This window comes from Aedes albopictus, chromosome 3 (genome assembly GCF_035046485.1).
Source record: "Aedes albopictus strain Foshan chromosome 3, AalbF5, whole genome shotgun sequence".
Classification (NCBI taxonomy): Eukaryota; Metazoa; Arthropoda; class Insecta; order Diptera; family Culicidae; genus Aedes; species Aedes albopictus.
Window position 1 is genome coordinate 234,793,042 of NC_085138.1, and position 22,641 is coordinate 234,815,682.

General features: G+C 38.6%; 1 protein-coding gene across 2 annotated transcripts in view; it reads left to right on the forward strand.

Moving 5' to 3' along the window:
* LOC115264740 (uncharacterized) overlaps nucleotides 1-17,818 on the forward strand; it is a 76,387-nt gene extending 58,569 nt beyond the window's left edge. For both annotated transcript variants that reach the window (XM_062859587.1, XM_062859588.1), the window contains 2 exons: nucleotides 15,872-16,018; nucleotides 17,657-17,818. In XM_062859587.1, the coding sequence (XP_062715571.1) occupies nucleotides 15,872-16,018; nucleotides 17,657-17,759 (250 nt within the window). In that variant the 3' untranslated portion in view covers nucleotides 17,760-17,818. The remainder of the gene's footprint in view (nucleotides 1-15,871; nucleotides 16,019-17,656) is intronic.
* The last annotated feature ends 4,823 nt before the right edge of the window (nucleotides 17,819-22,641 follow it).

The following is a 22,641-nucleotide window of genomic DNA, read 5'->3' on the forward strand; positions in this document are numbered from 1 at the left end:
GCGGTCTTCGACAAAGTTTTTCAGGACACCCTAGGCTATCACAGTTCGAAAAAAACCTGTAAATTTATGACGGATCGAATGTAACAAAAGGACCCCGTCATATATGATGGATTTTTTTGTGCGATCTTAAAATTACATTGCAGATATCTGTTAGAAAATATAAAGGAAAATTGAGCTCCGAGCGAGAATTGAACTCAGATCCTTGGGGTGTGAGTAGCACGCCCCAGCTCTCTCGGCTATCTCAGCTTGTTGAAAAGCAGACAGTCAAAGTTAAACTGCTTCTACCATAATGCACGCATTCTCGACATGCTCCGACTGCTGCAGAGAGTACTGAGAGAGACAACGAGGAAACCGCCACAGCTACGAGCAGCCGTTCGTTTAGCTGATGACGGAGAGTGGCTGGCGTGATTTATAGCAGATGCATGTAAATTTAAAGCGAATATGCTTCAAAATCTGTAAACAAGCCGTCTGACCAGCAGCGGGCTGCTCGGCTGACGTTAAATGTTGATGATTTACATTTTTCTGCCGCAAAATTCAGTTGATCTTCAATTTACGTGCTGTTTAATTTTCATATTTTTTTTGCTGTGATGTTTTCACTTTATCGGTTACATGGTTTTAGAAAAATTCGAGCTTGTTATAAGAGAAATGCAAAAAAGTGTGTTTTCCTATGTAAAACCCCATACATAACGTAGACATAACCGATCGTGCTCAAATTTTGCTCACTTATTTGGGTCCTGAAATGGGATCAAAAAAGCTTTGATCTGATGGGATACCATTGAATTTTTCATTTTTCCATATAAACGATGACCCACTCTAGTGTATATCGTGTGGCAGACACAAAGATACTCAAGGAAATTTCTATTACGAAAAGCTCCTGGACCGACCGGGAATCGAACCCATCAATCCCAGCATGGTCGTGCTAAACACCCACGCCTTTAAGCTGCGACTATAGAGAGCTCCCCATTTCCAAAAGCCTTCAATTTATTTTCTTATTTTTTCACATGGAACTGTACATTTCTACCAAGATTCAACCCTACCTTAGCATGTTACTAGATAAATCATACACTAATTTAAGCAACTTTTGATGATTTGTCATCAAACGATGGTCGCTACATTTATCGTAAGATGAAACATATCGTTGAACAGTTTTTAGCGTGTCACAACTCAGCAATTCACGTTTCCGTTCCACACTCTCCATCAAGCTGTAAATAAACGTGTGAAACTTTGTCACTCAGATTTGTCACTTCGCGCGTTGGTGAACTCCGACACCCGTTTGAACAGTGCAACCATGCGCTGACAGTCCATCTGATGGTGATTTTTTTTTGTGCTTTAGTACTCTTTCGGCTGTACTTTCCAGTACAGAAATCTTCCTGCAGCTGCATGGTAGCCGTTTGGGTTCGTAAAGCAGATTTATGTGCAATGAACTGTAAATTATTCATGCGATCGTGCAACTTTTGGTTACATGCAGGATTTGCTTTCTTTGGATTTTTATGTTCGTTCGTGACACAGCTGAGCAGTTGATGGTGGTCACGACAGGTTACGACATTAGCTGCATTTGCGTGAGGAGGTATATGCACCTATGTTGTAAAGGTTTGATGCTTTGTGATTTCTTTCACGTATAGGTCGGCGTTGAGTCAGAGGGTTTCTTCATAATCTCGAGAAAAAATGCTTTAGTGGGCTTCATGGTCGTGTGATTAGCGGTGCAAGTCGCCTAGGCATTCCATAATAGATGCGTCGCCGTCGCCGCCAGTCAAGCGGATCTGGTTCATATTTTTCCACGCCGCCAAACTAAATTTCCCACACCGATGAGAAAACGATGAAGATTTTTTTCACGAATGCATTTTACAAACCACCAGTTTAAACCTAATATGTGATAACTTTTTAATTTTTTTTTTTGAATTTTTGTTGTATTTTCTTGAGTTCTTTTATGAATCTTTTGCAAATTTGTTTATGTTTTCATTATCATCATCATCATCATTTCTTACTGTAATACTTTGAAGATCCTTGCGTTGGAGGATTTTTTTTTATTTGAATTGGTTACTTCTTTGCCTCGACAGATATCCGGTTAAACTCCCGTTAGCTTGATGGTTTAGTCTAGGAATCGCCTATCCGACGACGGGTAACGAGATTCCCATTTCTATTGGAAATTCAATATAATACCGGTGTAAACTCTTCGATCACAGGCCACTCATGATACAGATTCTACAGTTCACTACCTCGGTTGGTAAGCACTTCTTTATCGCGAAATTATCAACGCGGGGCTCGTCACAGAAACACGACTAATGAAGTGCACGGTTTATTGTTAACTGATCTAGGATGGGCTTGATCGTATGGTGGCTATTTCAAACTGATATTTCACACATGATAATTGTACGTTGCAGAGAATGAGATTGAGTTCCCTTTCACAATCATCATTGAAGATACTAATTAACCACTGGTTTTTATCAGGAGTTCTTCCAAAGAATACACCATAGATTCATGCTCAATAATTTTCGACGGGTTCATTTCGAAACTTTTCCATGTATTTAGAAAGTATTCCCCCTTAAGCAGTGAAGAGAATTTTCAGACAAAAAGGCACAAAACAAGCAACAAAGAAGGCGCGGCGATTACTCTTTATCCCAACTGGTAACAGATAATGACATGATCTCGATTTTTTTTGTTGCAGACAAAACGGAAGCTGAATTTGTTGCGTACTTTTCAACTCGTGAATAATCAATTATTATTAACCCAAAATCCAAACTTTTTGATGATACATCTTCAGCAGCGTTGCAGTGTTTATCGACTAGAAGTTACCGCTCGGAAATCACAATGCAAGGCTTAAGATATCTCTAAACTAGTGGTGCACGATCTTTGACCTATTCTGTTCAAATTGGGACAAACCTATGTCGCATTGGGTAGAATGTCGCAACAAATTCAGGTTGCGACATTGTCGTTATTGTTGCGCGATGGTTGAATTTTGATTCACTGCTTAAGGAACCACCAGGAATTTTACCAAGTATTACCTTCCATGCTTTAGAAATCCCTCCATGAATTATTTCAGAAAATTCCCCGGGGATGCCTTCAGAAAACCATCCACGGATTGTAGACATTCTTACATTGATTGTTTTTAGATAATTAGGAGTGAGGAATTCTTACATGAATTTCTCTAAGGATTCATTATCTTTCAAATATTTTTTACAGAAATATTATTCAGGGATGCATTAATATAATTCACCAGTGATTCGTTAGGCAATATCTCCCATGTTCCCTTCATACATTCTTCAATAAATTTCCTCACGGATCCAGGCAGATATATCGTCGGTTTCCTGCAATAGGGGCACAACTCAAAATTTGTCATTTTTGAGATTTTGATGGCAAATGATTAAAAACCATGCAAACTTTCATCTGACAAAGACCCGTTCCGAAATTCGATGAGAAACGCGAGATTTTTGGATTTTCACTAATTTTCCGCAATAAAGGTACAACTCAAAATCAGTCAACTTTTTCAATAGTCGATGAAAAATAGTAATCTAAAATTCATGAAAGAGATAGTCCTTCAGTCCCTTTCCTTGATACAACAATCAAAATTCGTATTCTTTTGTCTAATAATTAGAGAAATAAGTGATCTTGTAGGATGTTTTTCAAGATTGCCAATTTTCAAACGCTCATTCTGAAAATTCACATTTTTTGAGTTGTGCCCCTATTGCAGGAAACCGACGATATGTAGCATGAGAAATTCTTTTTGGATTTTTTTTCTTAGAAATTAATATAGAGCTTTTCAAAAAATAATCTTCAGCAATTCATTTTAAAATTCTTGCAAGAGCTTCTCCAGGAATCCCTTGGAAAATTTTGTTAAAGGTTACTGAAGTAATATCTAGAAGTATTCTTTTTCGTATTGCTCCTGTGATTCTTTTCTTCTCAGGAGATAGTTCATTCAGAGATTCGATCAGGAATTCTTTTAGATATTCCTTAACGGATTTTACATAAGTATTCCATAACAAAACACAAAAATATCCGGAGAAACTTTTCTCGTGCAGGGTTCCCTGCAAGAATTTCTATGGGAATTCCTGCAGATTTTTTGAAAATTCCAAGTTTTTTATGTTTTCCTGAAGAGATGTCTGAAAAAAAAATTGAAGTAATCTTCGGAGGAGTTTGAGCAGGAATCTTTGAGAAATAGTATATGAATGAACACTTGGATGAACAACATCTTGAAATAGCTCTGGAGGAATTTCTAGAATAGCTTTATGAGAAAAATCAGTAATCTTTGGAGAAGATTCCGGAGGAACAACTGGGAAATATCTGGAGAAACCCATCGGAAATACCCAGAGATACCTTTGGATAAATTCCTAGATAGTTTTAATACGAAACTTTTGGAGGAATTCAAGAAAAAAAATCTGGAGCATTTAAAAAATCTAAACAAATTTCCAAAGAACACTCCAGAGAAATTTCTGAAGTAAACCAAGTAAAAAATTCTGGAGGAATTCGATCAGACAATGGTTTGTAGTGTTTCTTAACCCATAAATAAATTTATCAAGGGATTCTTGGCGGATATTCTGGAGCGAACCCTGGAAGAACTGCTGGAGATACTTCTGGAATAGTTAATATTAGAATATCTTGCAAAATGTCGGAAGTAGGGCTTCCAATTTTCCCGGGATTCAGCTTCTCGGGAAACGGGAAAAAATATAACCATTTCCCGGGATCCCGGGAAATAAAGGAAATTTTATTTTTAAGCGAAAAAGGTATTTATTTTAAAGAAAATCGTTTATCAGACATTATATTTTTGTTTCATTCTTATTGTATACTGTGCAAAATTTTGCAAATTTCATGATAAAAAGGCTCATATTTTACCGTCAATGCATATGAAGTACGATTTCAACCAGCTTTATATATTCAAATTTTGATTATAAATACATGAACGTGTTTTGCTGAAAGTAGTTGATTGTTAATTGATTAGTTTTGAGTACATCAACATGCATATAACAACCCCAATAATGTTTAATTTAACCCTCGAGTGATCGCGCTGTTGTATTTTGTAGAACACGTTGAAAAAAATCGTTTTTTTTAATTCATCAGTAGCGTGGTGCTGGCGGTGGTGGCCAACCGGGCAAGTTACGGAAGGTAAATCTTAAAATGGATTCCTAAAATCCACAATTACATTGTCATATTTAATGAATAGATACAACAACACAAGTCAAGAGTACATACCCGATACAAAATATAACTATAACTTACGAGAACTGCCAAAGAAAAAAACAAAAAAAAAAATCGGAGAGGAATTTCAAAGTCAAAGTAAAAAGCTACAAGGGTAAAAACTCATTGACTGCTGCTCTATGCCCAATTGGCATCTTTAGCGGTGTTGAGATAATTATATATTCAGAATCTGCATGCAAAACTGAGCCGAAATCCAAATTTTCATGAATTTTGGTGCTCGGGAACCTATTTAAAAATCAGTTTGAAGTTTGTATGGGAGCGATTTGTCGAATCACCCCTCGTCGCATTTTGTACTGGGCGGAGCTGTCAAGCAGTTGCTTAGCTGTCAAAAGGTGATTTCGAAAAATCTATTTGAAATTGATTTTAGGTACCAAAATAAAGTTCAAAAAATCTGAAAAAAATCATAGTAGTTCAGAAAAAGGTGCTCTTTCGTATAAAACCAAAAAATTAATACATTTTTCTTAATTTAAAAACCCAATTGTCCCATGTTATATGGGAATCCCATATACCATGGGACAATTATGCGTAGAACGGAAGATGAAGTCCAATATGGCTTTATACGAGCTATTATCTGATCGTCAGTTTAGCAAGCGCTGTATTAGGTTGTTGCACCATGATGTAGTAGTAATGCACAAATGGATTTGTTCCTAAATAGTTGGGAAGTCACTACGACCTTGCAGGAAATTAGCTGTAAAAAGCACTTTAACTGTATTGTGTCTTACATGTAAGGGTTATTGGTGGATCAGTTGGCACTTAAGGATGAACTCCTTTGATGCAGTATTGAAAGCAAGAAGAGTCGTTGTCGGTTGAAATTGTAGTGTCTACCTAATGGTTGTGTGCATAGGATATCTACCTACATAAAATACTATTCATTACAGTACCTAAATGTCTAGGTATGATTCATTATGTCTACCTAAGGTAGTATAAATACGGGTGGTCATAGGACCACAGAGCAGAGACTGCACAAGCCTTGGACTTGTCAACATCTTTAATATTCTTCTTTTGAAGGATATAAAAGAAATAAGTTTCAATGCCTGCATATTATTAGAGGATGTTATCTGTGTAAGCATTCCATTGACCACGAATTATATAAAAACATCCAGTATGGATAACATCTGCATAGAGGTCATGTGACTTTACGACCGAAAATCTAGAAACTAAATAAATCAATCATTAACTCACAATTGGTCACTTCACACTTGACAAAAAATAGACAATAGAAAAAAAAATCCCGGGAAATTCGGGAAACCCGGGATACAAACATTTGGGTCCCGGGATTCGGGAATCCCGGGAAATTTTATTTCCCCGGAAATCCATCCCGGGAATGGAAGCCCTAGTCGGAAGGTATTAGTGGACAAACATCCCTGGCACAATTTTCAAAATAATCGTCAGAGGAATTTTTGAAACTTAGCAGAAATTTGAAGCAAATCTAGAATTCTTGAAGAAATCACTAAAATCATAATATTTCTAAAGAAGTGGAATATTGGATTAAACAGTAAATTTTCCTGGAGGAACTTTTAATAAAAGCGTGAAACGGAGGATTACCATTTCTGGCCGATAAGGTCAACACTATAAAGTATGTTCCCCAAGGCAGTCATCTTGGTCCGTTTCTTTTCCTGTTGTATATGAACGACGTCAACATTATCATTAAATGCATGAAACTTTCATATGCTGACGACCTGAAGCTGTATTTCTCGATTAAGCAACGTCCCGATGCAGCGTTTCTACAGCACCAGCTTGAAACCACAGACAAACAGACGTAACTCTTAGAGGAAATTCATCAAAAACTTTTGCCCGGTGTCATTTTCATGAGCACACTGCCACCTGTTGGTAGAACCGCGCGCGACACTGTCGGCCATGATGGATTTCGATTTGATGTTTTGCTGACACGCACACTACTACACATTGCCTGTAATTTTCGTTTGCATCATTCAGCAACGTGTACACTGGCAAACGTCAAAGCGGTCGAACACTAGCGCATCTGGTGGAATGATCGCGCAAATCAAATGAAATTTAAATTGATAGTTAAATGCATGTGCCAAGCCGTTTTGAAGAGTGTTACGTCTGTTTGTCTGTGTTGAAACCTTTGCTGTTTGGTGCTCATCAAATCGAATGTCACTAAATGAATCTAAATGCTCTAACATATCATTCGGCCGTAAGAAGTCCATTCTCCACTTCGACTACGCTTTGGAAGGTCTTCGGTTGAAACGCGAATCGACAGTCAAGGATCTCGGAGTTCTGCTTGACTCTAAACTGACATTTAAAGACCCTGCCGCTTACGTCGTCGCCAAGGCATCGTCGCAGCTTGGCTTCCTCTTTCGCTTTGCAAAAAATTTAAGGACATCTACTGCTTGAAGTCGCTATACTGTTCAATTGTACGCCCCATCCTGGAATACTCGGCAGTAGTCTGGGCTGCTTACTACAACAATGAAATTAACCGCATCGAAAGAGTCCAGCGCAAATTCATTCGTTTTGCGCTACGCCATCTCAGGTGGAGGAATCCGCTAACTTTGCCTAGCTATGAAAGCCGCTGTCAACTTATTAACTTGGAACCTTTCAGTGCTAGACGCAATGTGGCCAAAGTCTGCTTTGTAGGAGATCTACTGCAAGGCAACATAGACTGCCCTGATCTTCTAGGAATGCTGCATATAAACACACGCCGCCGTAGTCTAAGATCTCACCCGTTTCTCAATCTTCCACCTGCAAACACCAATTACAGCCTACATGAGCCGGTTCGTGATATGTCCCGTTTGTTCAATACTTGTTATTTTGTATTTGATTTTAATGTGTCACGTTTAGTAAATAAGCGTAGCTTTAAGCGAATCTTCTGTTAAATTTAGTTGTAATAATGTATCTTTCGTTTTTTTATGTCATTGGGGTAATCATTTTATCTGTTGACTTTAAGTGTAAATAAATGAATAAACCGTTTGCCATTTATTTTCACACCGAAGCAAATCTATTTCGGTAAGGAGGCGTCCATAAATGACGTAGCTTTTTAGGCGATTTTTACTACTCCCCTCCCCCTCGTAGCATTTCGTCACAAATTTGGATACCCCCCCCCCACCCTTATGAATGATGTAGCTTGTTAAACAACACACCCCCCCCCCTCTCTTAACTAAATTTTTATTTCAAATTGCAAGTAACGCAAAAAAACTAGAAACTTAGTTCTGATTTCAATCATAACTTGTATGCGTAACGAATATTATGAAAAGCAATAGCAAGAAAATATTGCTCCCAATTCACTTCAATACCATATTAGTCTAGGAGCTCTTCCGAAGATATTAGTTTGCTCAGTAATAAATCTGTTAAGAATATCAATTTGGTTTCAGTTGAATAAAATTCACCATGACATTTGAAGGACCCTGAAGGAGTTTCTTCTGAAATTCTTTCAGCAGTTCATTCTGGAATTCCTCAAAGAGTTTCTTCTGGGGTTCTCATTTTTTGAGGATTCCTCCCTTTTAAAATCCTCCAGCACTTCGTTCTAGGATTTCTCCAAAAAAATCCTTTAGGATTCCATTTGAGATTTCCTTCTTTTTTTATATTCCTTCAGAGGTTCCTTCGGAGATCCCTCCAAGAACTCCTTCCGGAGCCCTTTTTAGATTCCACCAAAAGTTCTTTTTGGAACTTCTCCGGGAATTTTTTTTCTAAGGTTTTTCCTAAAGTTTATCCGTGGTTTCCTTCGGAAGTTTGTTACGGGTATAAATATTTGTTACAATTATAAGACAGAATAATTGTTTAATGTGTTAAAAGTTCATTATTTGTGCGTTCTTTGTGATGTATGTTTTATTTTCCCATATTTTTAATGCACATTTATAGGGTTCTGGAAAAAATATGCCTGGTTAGGATTAGTTTTCCTAGACAAAACCAAACTATGAACACAGCAACAAATGCTGTGAACTAAAAGGCATACTGCCAACTAAAATACAATTCCAGGATGACTAATGGACCCAAATCAATAAATGAAACCTCGTCATCCTGTGATCGGAAGGAGTTATCCATCTGGATAACAGGGCACATTTATGTTTTGTGTCGTGTTGCGTCAATTTGTAATGTCGTTTATTTGTACATTTGTAAGGTTATATGTGTATCGTGACATGTTAATCCTTGGTAGTAATTAATTTCTTTTATTTTTGTAACATGGCGCCCAACTAAATAACCCGTGTACGCAAATGAGTGCTAGTTGGAAGGATTATAACGACAGTTTTAAGGCCATTTTATTTTTGTGGACAGTGCACCTCCACAAAAGTAAAGTTTAGTTGAAGTAAGATTCGTTACGTGATTTGGAAACAGTTTGGCTTTCGGGTAACATTTTAGTTGTTTTGAGTTGAGGTGTGTTCTGGGGACTTGTTAGTCCTGTTCACCGCTACGTTTCTGGAAAGCATTCTGGCTTCCAATGTTGGGGAAATTATTTTAATTTTTAAATACCACCAATGAATAGTACATTGGAACCTTATAAATGTACATTTTTGCCTTTCTCGTACACTAAGTGTACTGGAAAGGCTATATGTTCACTCCAAAAATGACTTTTTGATAGAAGGCCCGGAGGGTCGAGTCACATATACCAATCAACTCAGCTCGACGAATTGAGGTGATGTCTGTGTGTATGTATGTGTGTGTGTATGTATGTGTGTATGTGTGTATGTGTGTGTACAAAAAACTCACATCACCCTTGGCAGTAAACCTCAACCGATTTTAATGACCGATGGTTCATTCGACGCGGAATCTGGTCCCATTGTTTCCTATTGAAAATGGTTCGGATCGGTCCAGCCGTTCCGGAGTTATGGCCATTTAGGTGTTCCGGACCGGTACCCCAGGAAGGGGCCAGATATGAAAATGCTACAACCCTATGCATGCGACACATAAAACCGCGGCATTTTCCATAACCTGATGAACGGTATGCAGGAAAATACTCTCAGACCATATCTGAACCGGTAGTGTTCCAGAACCGGTTCCGGGTGTCCCGGCGGAAGTGGCAAAATATAAAAGTGAACCAAATCCATGCATGCGACACATCAAATAGCGGCTGTTTCGATAACCTGATTAATGGTATGCAGGAAAATAGTCTCAGACCATATCTGAACCGGTAGTATTCCAGAACCGGTTCCGGGTGTCCCGCCGGAAGTGGCCAAATATTAAAGTGGAGCAAACCTATGAACGCGACACATCAAATCGCGGCTTTCTCGATAACCTGATAAACGGTTAGAAGAAAACAGGCTCACACCACATTAGAAACTACAGGTAGTGTTCCGGAACCGGCTCCGAGTGTCACGCCGGAATTGGCCAAATACAAAAGTGAACCAAACCCATGCATGCGACACATCAAATTGCGGCTTTTTTGATAACCTGATGAACGGTAAGCAGGAAAAAAGACCATATCTGAACCGGTGGTGTTCCGGAACCGATTCCGAGTGTCCCGCCGGAAGTGGCCAAATACATAAATGAACCAAATTAATGCATGCAACACATCAAATTGCGGCTTTTTCGAAAACCCGATGAACGATTAGCAAGAAAATAGAACCAGACTACATTAGAAACTACCGGTAGTGCTCCGGAATCGGTTGCAGTTGTCCCGCCGAAAGTGATCAAATGTAAAAGAGAACCAAATCCATGCATGTGACACATCAAATCGCAGCTTTTTAGGTAATCTGATGAACGGTTAACAAAAAAAATCTCAGACCACATTAGGGAAAACCAGTAGTGTTCCAGAGCTGATTCCGGGTGTCCCGCCGGAAGTGGACGAATGTGGATGGAAACCAAACACATGCGTGCGGCTTATTAAATACCGGATTTTTCGATAACCTGAAGAACGATCAGCAAGAAAATAGTCTCAGATCACATTACAGACTACCGGTAGTGTTCCAGAACCGGTTCCGGGTGTCCTGCTGGAATTGGTGAAATGTAAAATGTAAAATGATCCAAACCCATGCATGTGACACATTAATTCGTGGCTTTCTAGGAAATCGGGTGAACAGTTAGAGGAAACTAGTTTCATGCCATATTTGGGACAATTGGTCTGGTTCCAGATGTCTCGCCGTAAGTGGTAAAATGTAAAACTGAACCAAACTCATGCATTCGGTGCATCAAATCACGGCATTTACGATTACCTGATGAACGGTTAGTAAGAAAATAGGCACAGACTACATAAGTTACTACCGGTAGTGTTTGTGGTTCCGGGTGTCCCGCCGGAAGTGGCCATATACAAAAGTTAACCAAACTAATGCATGCCACAGGTCAAATCGCGGCTTTTTTGATAACCTGATTACCGGTTAGCAAGAAAATAGGCTCAAACCACAAAAGAGACTACCAGCCAGCAGTATTACAGAACCAACTTTGGGTGCTTTGCCGGACCCAAGCAACACACATGTTATAATAGAGTTACGACAGCGCAAGTTTTGGTTGTATAGAAGTTTATTTTACGTAATTCTAACATTGTGTTGAAATAACGTAAAATAAACTTCTATACAACCAAAACTTGCGCTCTCGTAACTTTTATATAACATGTGTGTTACTTGGGGAACTACGAAAGTGAGCAAAATCATAGCAAGCGATAGATATGTGTAATTGTTCTCTTCATCATGACAAAACTAAAGTGATCTCAGAACTCATCAGATCACACCATTTCAGATTCCTACTCATCCTTACAGTCAACGTTGTATGGGAAAATAAAAATTTAATCGCATCAACCCTGAACATTTTTTTTTTTCAATCCCCTTTTGCGTCTAAAGTTACTACACAAAATTCTGATGTGACTGGTTGCGCCCTCGCGCTCTGTTAAGTGGTTGAAATTTTATTGGGATTTAGTTTTCGAAATTTCACTTGCTTGCATTTTTTTTGTTCAATTTTACAAGGATCTTGTAATCAGCGATAATAAAATATAGCCTGAAGTGTACATAAAAAACTTTGTCGACGACCCCAAAGTGATCTGTGGTTGTGAAAAAGGTTATACCTTAGCTTGTAATCATCGTCTTCATATTGCTTGGCCTCCAATGACAGTGAAGGTGGTCAAGCAGTCAACTGAGAGCTCTGATATTTTTAAGCTCTGCCTATACGTTGAACATAACGTCGGAATATGCGTCATCAATAAGTTTTTCTATTCGATAATGGCTTTGATAAAATTCTTGCTTTTCTCAATAAAGTATTCTCAGGATTCAGGAACACTTCGGCTTACGTCGACATCATGAGTACATATTCGACGAGAAAGGCGCTATCACCACTAGGTGGATTCATCAGGGTTTTTTCCGTATCGGGCCCCACGTTTGGGAACTAGATACGAACAATAAAAATGGAACATTACACATGCACAAAACACAAACATGCAACACACAACATTATTTGTGCCCAGTTATCTAAATAGATAACGAAGTCCAATCCCAGGATGACGAGGTTTCATTATTGTTCTTGGTCCATCAGTCAATCCTGTGATCGTTTTTCTTCTGGCGGATTGCCTTTTGTTTACAGCGTTACTTGCTTACATAGCTTGTGTTTGGTCTAGGAACTTTTAATCCTAAGGGGGCATCCTGATTTGGGCAACAATACAAGACGGTCTACAATTTGATGTCCGTGTTAGGGGACGGCTTGCGTGTTTTGTACTGGATCGCTCCTGAAATGTTTGGAGCACTACAAATGTACATTAAAATTCAGGGACAGATGTACAAACCTTACACGGAACCGCCAAACTACCCAAAATTGAGTTCTTTTGACGCAACCCCATAGTACGGCCCAATAAGCCAAATTTGAGTAAATCGATTAAACTCACACTAGGTAAATTGCCTTCACCTCCAGCAAAAACATTTACTTAAGAGTAGGTAAATTCAACCCAAGACCCCCCCTCATTCAACCCAAATTTGAGTAAACCTGCATTTACCCAAAATTGGCTTATTGGGCTCAAGGACCCTCGTTGGGTAGATGCATCTCTGTTTGTTTTTGACAACATCGGTGAGGGAAAGAGGGAAAACAACCTAATTTTGGGTAACTAGTTTATTCGATATACTCAGCTTTGAGTAAAATCGACCCAAAAATTAGGTAGTTTGATTTCTCCGTGTAGTATAACATACAAAATAAACTGACAAAATGTTCACAACAATTTACAAACGTAACACGCTCCATGCAACAATCGAAGAATTTTCCATACTCCAATGCAATGCATGGAAAATTCTTAAACCTACTTTGGGGCTGTCCATTTATTACGTAAGAGAATTTTTACGATTTTTCGACACCCCCACCCTCCCTTGTAAGATTTTTTTGTATGAGAACCAAAATATTTTTGTATGAAGCGTAAGATTTCTCAAACCTCCCCCCCCCCCATAAACTCTTACGTAATTAATGGACAGCCCCTTTACAACGTATCAACTATATTACAAACGTAACACAACACCAGCAACAGCGGAAGAATTTTTCAAGAATCGAAATCGCGATTCTTGAAAAATTCTTAAACACTCCTATTTACCATCCTTCCAAGTGGTCGGTTGATGGCAGCGATGATCATTTTATTTGGTGTCATCAGACTAACTAAAATACGTAAGCCAAACGCTTACCAGATAACTCCGCGAGTTAAATTGCCACCAGGCTAACCTTAAACTAATTGCCACCAGGCTAACTTAAAACTAATAACGCCAGCGAATCCTGGCAAAGTGTATGATCTAACGCCATTAACCAACGGCCAAAGAACTTCCATCAACCAAGCACTTAGCCTTTATCTATCTTTAATGTTGCGGACACTCATATCTGATCTACTCTAAGTTTGCCTAACCTAAACCAGATGGATCAACAAAGAAACAATAAAATATAACATGAACGTGGGTTTTTAGTTGGGCGCCAATGTTACGAATAAATTAACATTAGAAACTTGCGCAACGCCTCACGTTGGGAGCCAATGTAACGGAAAAAGGTTTTGCGGAACACTACAAATACATTGTGCTCCCGATGGGTACCACAATGTAGACAACTGCTAATAGAACCCTACAAATGCGCATTTTATTTTCCGCATCGAGCCCCACATTTTGAAACTAGTGGGATACGAAAAGTAAAAGGGAACAAGATTTTTCTAGGAATTCCCATGAAAATGTTATCCTTCTCCTGTTGGGCAAACCTATAAAGAACACCATGAGAAATTCCTTATAAAGCTGCTAGAGGAGCTCCTTAAGAAATTGTTGGGGGAATTCTTCAAGGAAGTCCTGTAGAAACTATAGAAGAAACTCCTAGAATAATGCCAAAAACAACCTTAGTGGCGTGCAGTGCATTATAGCAAGCAGCAAACAATTGGTCGTGAGAAGTATTTGAGCGAAATTGATTTTCATGTACATTATTCTTTCATTATTCATCATTTATTACGCAGGATTTCAAAACCTTTTTCTTAGATACAGTTGTTGCGTCCGATAGCTGCATGACTTATGAAAGGAAGTCGGCATTAATGTCCATTATTTGTTATTCACATTAATGTGATGGAATAAAAAGATCATGCAATATATTTTTTTTATTTACTGGATAATGATACTTAATAATGCAAGTAAAACTTTAATTAATTACGAAATACTTTTTTTTAAAGAGCTTAGAATGCTACGTAGCATATCATAAACCCCTACCCCCCTATCGTCACACTTCGTCACAAAATCACAAACACCCCCTCCCCCTCAAAGAGCTATGTCATTTATGGACGACCCCTAACGAATATCCCTGAACTATGTTCGTTCCAGAGGGCTGTGGCCTGATTTGCTAGCATCTTTAATTCCTGACAAAGTCCTCAGACATTTCAGGAATACTTATCCCTGTTCTAAAATGTCGGCTCGTTATTGTCAATCAATCTTCGTTAGTTTCATTTTCTGTTTAGTTACGATCTGATTCGAATTTCTCTCCGGAAGCATTTACCATGTGCCAATTCAACTAACGGGAAACGATAGCAAGGCACATCCATATGCGATAGTTTCTATCACGGATTTCCGACTGTCCGACCACACGTTGCCAGATTGGAAATCTTCGATGGTTGTTGGCATGACCTCTGATGATATTTACGAGCAGATTCTCTATCTCATTAGAGGAGGATCTGCTCTACATTGACGTCGGATTTGCATCTCAAGCAGATGGTCTGCCAACTGTTCGAACAGTAGTCTGTCTGCGGTATGTCTTAATTTCAAATTGAATCCCGGCTTCGACAGCATCCAACAAGCAATCAATGAACCATCATCGGATCAATTCAAGTAGTTTGCATGCGAATGCGATAGCCAACCGGAGCCGGATTTGGAACAGTTGTATGTTGACGGATGATGATGCTAGTGGGTGGATAATGATAATGGGTTATAGTGGAATGCGTTTATGCACGTAGCAGTCAGGAAGAACGATTACATTGGCTGTAAATGATGTCCAGCGCACTATAAATAGTTTTGCTTCATAGTTTTGCTCTAAACAGTAGCATCCCTGCCATCGAAAATCGTCGGCAACCAACTTGCAGAGGCACTATCGGATGCTACGTTGGAGAAAAAATAATGACATTAAACGAATCATAATTTTAAAATAAGGTCAGGAAACACGGAATACCCAAAGCGTAAAGCCATGTGAAAGGTGACACCAAAATGGAAAGGCCCCTCAGGGAGAACTCGAACAAAAATAAAACAACATCAGTAGATTAAAACAAAATTAATTCAACGAATGTAATCAGCGGTCGTTTTTCCTCGTGTTCCATTTTCAGATTGTGGACGGTAACGCCAAACCCGACGTACCGAATCGACGGGAGCCGGGTCAGTTTTGTGGCGAGTCGGAGCAACCGCAAACATTCATCATCACCAAAACGAATGCCGTCAAAATTGTCCTTCGCACCGATAATTTTACCGAGCTGGTAAGTTTCACATGCGCTATGATTGCAAAATAAATAAGGGGTGCGTGAAAAACAGTGGTTATAGGTTGGAAAACAGTAAAGGCTTCTAATAATGGGTTACATTCCTCCATGTATGCATTCGGTAAACGAAAAAGTTGTAAGTGGAAAAACAAGGGGAGAGAATTTTCCGAAATTTCAAAATATTGAAGAACGTCATTTCTGAACCATCCTTAGAAAAAAAATTAGAGCTTGTTCTACATTTCAACCCATTGTCCTAGATGTCAAAACTAGTGAAACTTATCCCAGAATTCCCGAAAATATATTTCGACGTACAAGCTTATCCACTTTTTGGCGCTGTAAATAATAAATGTGCCACCATTTGAAAGTGGTTTCCACAATCGTCGGCTGACAAAAGTTTTCTTTGGATGTGTGTGGCGCTAGGTATAAATGGTAGATACAGTCATAGTGCATAGAAAAAAGTTTCCTCAAAAGTTTCGCTGACTGTTGTAGCTTTTTCTGGTTCACAAGACAGCACAGACAAAGCAAAGGAATAGGTGTGGAATGCGCCTTTGCAATGAAAGAATCAAAAATCGGTAAATCTCATCCAACTAACCAAAAATTGTATTGCTTACCAAAACATTTGATTTCGCTCATAACTTCGTTGTATATTTTAATGCGATTATTGCTCCTGAAATAAACATTTAAGGTTTTTAAAATGTACCGTTAGTGTAGTTGAGCACATTTAACCAAAACGCATCCCTCCTCATAGAGAGGAACAACGGCAAGCACTGATGGCAGCTCAAATGTAGTGCATCGAGGTGAGAGCATGTCGTTATGCAACGGTGTGTCCGGCTTCAGCGCGACAACGGATGCTTCTGTGGTCAGACAGACACACTGAAATCCCGATAACTTTCGCCTCGGAATTCGCACGGGGAGAAATCTAGCGGAAATTGGTGTGAAGGATAAAAAGTAGGAGCGATAAATCTAGCAGAAACAAGACAAATAACTTGCAGACACTTGCCTTGTATTAGAACAAGAGTATTGTTTTAGCACCGTTCAGTGGGACAAGATAAAGCACTCAATTAGCGAACCGCTTTTTGCGATACTCCTAGCGAGGAAAATGTATTATCCCAGAAGGGAATAGAAATAGTTCTTGTGATAACAAACTTTTAGAAAAAAAAAAATAAGTCGCAGTAATTTCTATAAATTCAATAAAAAATTGCACCGTCGTGACTTTTATTTGACATGGGTGTTGCCTGGATTCCCAACTGATCCTATATCAAATCATCAACACCTTTTTCAACAAATTTTCCAACGAATTTGGATGACAATCTTCAATCAAGTATGAATGCCCATCATATGCATTGCAACCGACAAACAAAGACTTATCAATGCAATTCACTGATTGATTTTTGAATTTCACGCGAAGCACCCCACTGAAAGTGCACTTTTTCCGACAGCTGCAATTCATTGATGATATACCGTAGGTGGTGATTCCGCAATTCCGAGGAATCCCGCTTGTGGTGCAGAAACGATGTTGTTCGCATTGCATTAAAATCACCTGGCTCTAACTGTATACACAACACTTATGTTAAGTGATCCATATCGTCAGCATCAGTTACTTACCAATATATCTTTCTTGTTTTCTCCAAAATGCAGGCCTATTTTGCTTTTGAATCCCGAGCTGAGCAGCAGATGGAAGTGTTCAATCGATACGGTCCCCATCCGAAGCTCTATCCAATCCGTTGAAGAGGTGATGTGATCAAGAGATGAGTGAGGTTTCACAAGGGAATTTTCACGGGGAATGCTTGTCCAAACCTTGACAAACCAACCATTCATCGAGCCAGCCATCCAGATCCAGAATGAGCTGTTTTCCGTCGGCGGTCGGAGGTGAGAAAACATCCTCGAGGTATGCATTAAAATTCATCATAAATAAACTGTTTCCCTGTCGCACATAGGTTGCCATCGTTCCGGAATTCACTGATGAGGAAACATCACCAAATTGCAACATAGCACAGCATAGAATGAATGACGGTTACGACGGACGCGACAAATATGCGGCAGCCACATGAGTGTGTGTCCCTACGTTTAGTTTGGGTCAATGGGAGATTGTAATGATTAAACACTATTGCTCATTGAACAGTTCAACAACTTCCATTTTCATGCCGAAAACTTTCTATCCTTCCGTATTTGGCAAAGTGTCGTTAGCGCTATTTCCGTTTTTTAATAATGCGTTTTGACATATGTATGATGAATGCGTAATGAACAAAATTTTTTGCCAACATTTTCAATTTCACTTATACCATTTTGCCAGATTCCAGCAGTATCGTGATCATGAAAAAAAAACCTGAAATCCAGTATCTGACATATCCTGATAGTTGGAAGTTGCCTTTTTCGCATGAAGACGTTTCGCAAAATTCAATTTCATATAAGAAAAGGTACCTAGTAAGGATTTACGAATTTCTCGTCCCGCCAAGCGACTTTATGCGAAATGCCCCATCCCTCATACTTCAATGTTTGAAAACAAACAGGTAAGTGATAATATCTTTTCGATAAATACATATATTTGAACGAATCAAAGATACAGTATTACAGCTATGTTCATGAAAAAATACTTTTTCTGGAAGAAAAATTGTCAAAATGAACGTTAAATTTTTCAATAGGAGAAGGAAACTCTTAATTATTGATAACTGTGATAGTGTTCATAAAGTTCTTAGGTAAAAATCAGGCTTTGTATCCAATAAAATAATTACAGCGAAAAATAAATAAAACAGTAACCAGCAACTCTATTATGAAGATCTCAAACGTAAACGACGATGTTTGTTGACACTCACATAAGTATATGATATCTTTTTGTCACCCATAGATTGTTACACAGTTTATCGCTCTCCAAGATACAAAATCTTCGGGGCAATCATCTCTCGTTTGATGCCTATGGCGTAGCTCAGTATCACCCGCTGGGTGTCTTGATTACACTAGTTTACAGCATTTTTGAACTCGGTAATCTGATGATCGTTTTTGGTGTAGAATCATGCCCTGAGTTCGAAAATGCGAAGGGAAAAAATTACAGTAGAGCGGAGTTTTTTTCGACTTTTCATACAAGGTTGATGATTTGAAAACGATTTTTGTTCTATTTAAGCAAAGTCACTCACTTCACACATCTCATTCTCCGTAATCAATGCTCCGATTGAGCTGATTTTTTTACTGTAACTCGCCTCCATATGATATGTGAAAAAAACGTTTAGAAAGAATTTTTTAAATGTTTTTTTTTTCTTATTGGAAAAATACATTTCTTCATATATTTTTGGAAATTTTGCTTCAATTTAAGGATATCGTCCCTAAAACTCACCTATATCTTGAATTTAATCAAACTGACGCAAAACCTGCATTCAGATGATCGAATGGTATTATATTCAGCTTTTATTTTATGGAAAAAGATTCAAAATTGGTTGAACAAAACGCAAGATATATGAATTTTAGTAAATTCCTTATTTTAAAAAGTTGTAAAACTCGATATTGAGCTAAAACTCAAAAACTGTTCTACTTTAAATTTTTTGAAGCACGGTTTCGAAATCAGCGCTAAATTGTGCTTCAAAAATTTTGGTCGTAAACGAAGTTCACGACTTTCGTTTTATTTTGTTAACTAGTGTTATACATACGAGAAAGAAGAGGGAAACCGTGCCTCGGGTAATGTTTGATATAAGTCTTATTGGCATGGAGCCGAAAACTTTGTGTTAATGGTTTGGTTTGCCTTTTCGGGCCATTTCAGTTAATGTATTTTCCAGCAGCTATGTTGGCCATTAGTTCAAAAGCAGATGTAGTTGAATATATAAAAGCATGTGTTGTTTCTACTGGGCGTACGTTTGAGACCCGTAGCGAGCATCCATACATGACGTAGACTTTTTGGGCCGATTTTTTACTCATTCTTTCCCCCTTCTTGTAGCGTATTTTCCCATACCTAATACATGGCTCGTCACATAATTCCAGGCACCCCCCTTCCCTACTAAAATGCTACGTCATTCATGGACGCTCCCGTAATTATGAAATACGTAGCAAAAAGTAGGATGAGTTGGGGTGAATAACATTTGTTCTGTTTTGCGCATTCGTAGCAAGCAAAGGGGCTGTCCATAAACCACGTGGTCATTTTTTTGGGATTTTTCAACCCCCCCCCCCCCCCGCGTTGTCATTAGTCCATACAAAAGTTTTTATTTGTCCATACAAAATGGTCATTGGCCGAACCCCTCCCAATGACCACGTGGTTAATGGACAGCCCCAAACTGAATGTTATCATGTGTAACGATACATACGATACATATATGTGAAGTGGCTTTGATGATTTATTGACTGCCCCCTCACTTTGCAAAATATGTTTTTGTGCCCCTCTCTAAAAAATGAGAATAGAAGTTTGCCTTTTTAAGGTTAAATTTACTAATATACCACTAAAATCTGTGCTGCCGTAATTCTTATATGGCTCTAATATTGCTTGAGGTTCTACGCTCCTTCTTAACTCATCATTTTTCACCCCTCTCAGTCAACTCCGTACTTACAATCTTCTATAAATTACACAATTTTCCATATTTATTGAATTGTACAACATTTTCATCAACTTTCGGAAATCTAATCTTTTGTAAAAAAAAATGATATATTATATAAGTGAATATTCTTGAAAAGTAGGGCAACTCACTTCGAAATGACGACAGCAGCACACGAGGTAGATAATGCCTCACATTTTAAACGTGAAAAAACAAATCCACGTGAAGCAGCTCATGTAAAAAAATTAACGATAAAAGACGTGTCATGCCCAGATGGTTTTGCAGGGTTGACCGATACCACTCGGTTCAAAGTTGTTGGTACTTGTGGCACAACTACTTCTCCACATTTTTCGAAGCTCGATAAGGGAAAATCAGATATGGAACCCTTCATAAAAGCACTGGCAAACCACCCATTCGAAAGTCAGTTATGAATAAGCGTAGCAGCAGACAATATATTATTGGTGTCGGCAACGGTGTGTCGAGTCTCTGACAAAAATTATTAATTTTGAAAATTTTATAACAAAGAAAACTGGTCTGACTGTTTTTTGGAGTGTGAAATCCTATGAAAATCAGGGCATGCTTGACATTTGCCATAACATAATTTTAAACCTGACATGCTATCTGTTAACACCTCAATGAACATCGAGAGGAAGCCAATTTACTTTGCAAGATAATTATTGCAATTTATGTTAATTACATGAACTACAAACCTACCACCACGAGCTATTGTGCTTGCATTGTTACCTACCTATGTAAACACAATCATATAGACAGCAGTGCTACGTTCGATAATAATAACAAACATTCGCAAAGTAGTGGGTATCCTTAATTAATTCCAAATAGATTATTGATTGCTGTGGTGTTACTGGCGGTAGCGCATTAAAAAAAAATGTGTTTATTCAAACAGTTCCATGGATTGGTCGGCGTAATTACCCTTTATTACAGGATGAACGGTTAGACGTTTCGGGACCCTTGTTAGTATCGAAACCATCTATGCATAGTTTTGCTGTCACCAAAATTTATACGTACATCGTAGGCAGTCGAGAAAAGTAAAGTATACGCAACCACAGCGGGATTTGAACCCTGCGTGTTTCCCGCCTTGAGTATATGGACTGGAAATAGACATTGTTACCCAATAAAATTATAGTCCTTTCTGAAGTAATAGAATATTCTATTGAAGCGAGACAAGATCGTAGGGCCTAAAAGCAGAAAAAGAACCGAACCCGAAGAAAATTACACTCGCTCCAGTCCATGGAATATTGAAATATCGATTCAATGAAATGAGATATGAAGCAACCCTTACACCGTACCTTCATTAGTAAAACATTTACCATCATGAAGCCTTGGCGACCCTTCCAGCGTAAATGCGTATCGCAAAATATAAAAGGGTCATTCGCAACCGAACGAACAAAAAAACGCAAAGAAAAGTATAGTAGAATAAAGATAAACAACAGCCATTAGACCTCACCCATCCCTGATAAGCGCAAATCACCGGATATTTTTTGCATGACCAAGTTTCAAGAATGGCTCCAACCAAAGCCCCAACCCAAAGTGAAACTCGTTATCATCGTTCTATGGCAAACGGGTTCACATTATGCGCTTTCAATATCCGAACATATTCGGCACCGTCATCATGTCGTGGTTTTCTGACTTTGAGTGTTTGCGGAAGTTGCGGAGTGTAGGAAGTTGCATACGTACGCGGGTGCGTGAGCACGCATATAGGGTACGAGTGCCATCAGTAATCTCACGCTCCCATATTCATCCTATTCGAAAACAAGCGATTACGGCACCGATTGATTCCGTTCTTTTTGGTTTCATGCGTGCTCACTTCTAACAAAAAATACAAAAATAAAAAACAAAATAAACAGCGCGTCAATCTTCTGTTTTAGTAGGATGAAAATGAGAGCCACATGCTTAATAAGGGAACCAATACCCTAAATGCCATTTATCGTCGGTTTCATGCAATAGAGGCACAACTCAAAACATGTAAATTTTCAAAATAAGCGTTTGAAAATTGGTAATTATGAAGCACCTCATACATGTTTGAAAATAATCGAATATTCATTAATTTTGGTATTATTTTTAATATAGTGTCGGGGCCGTGTCAGGCTC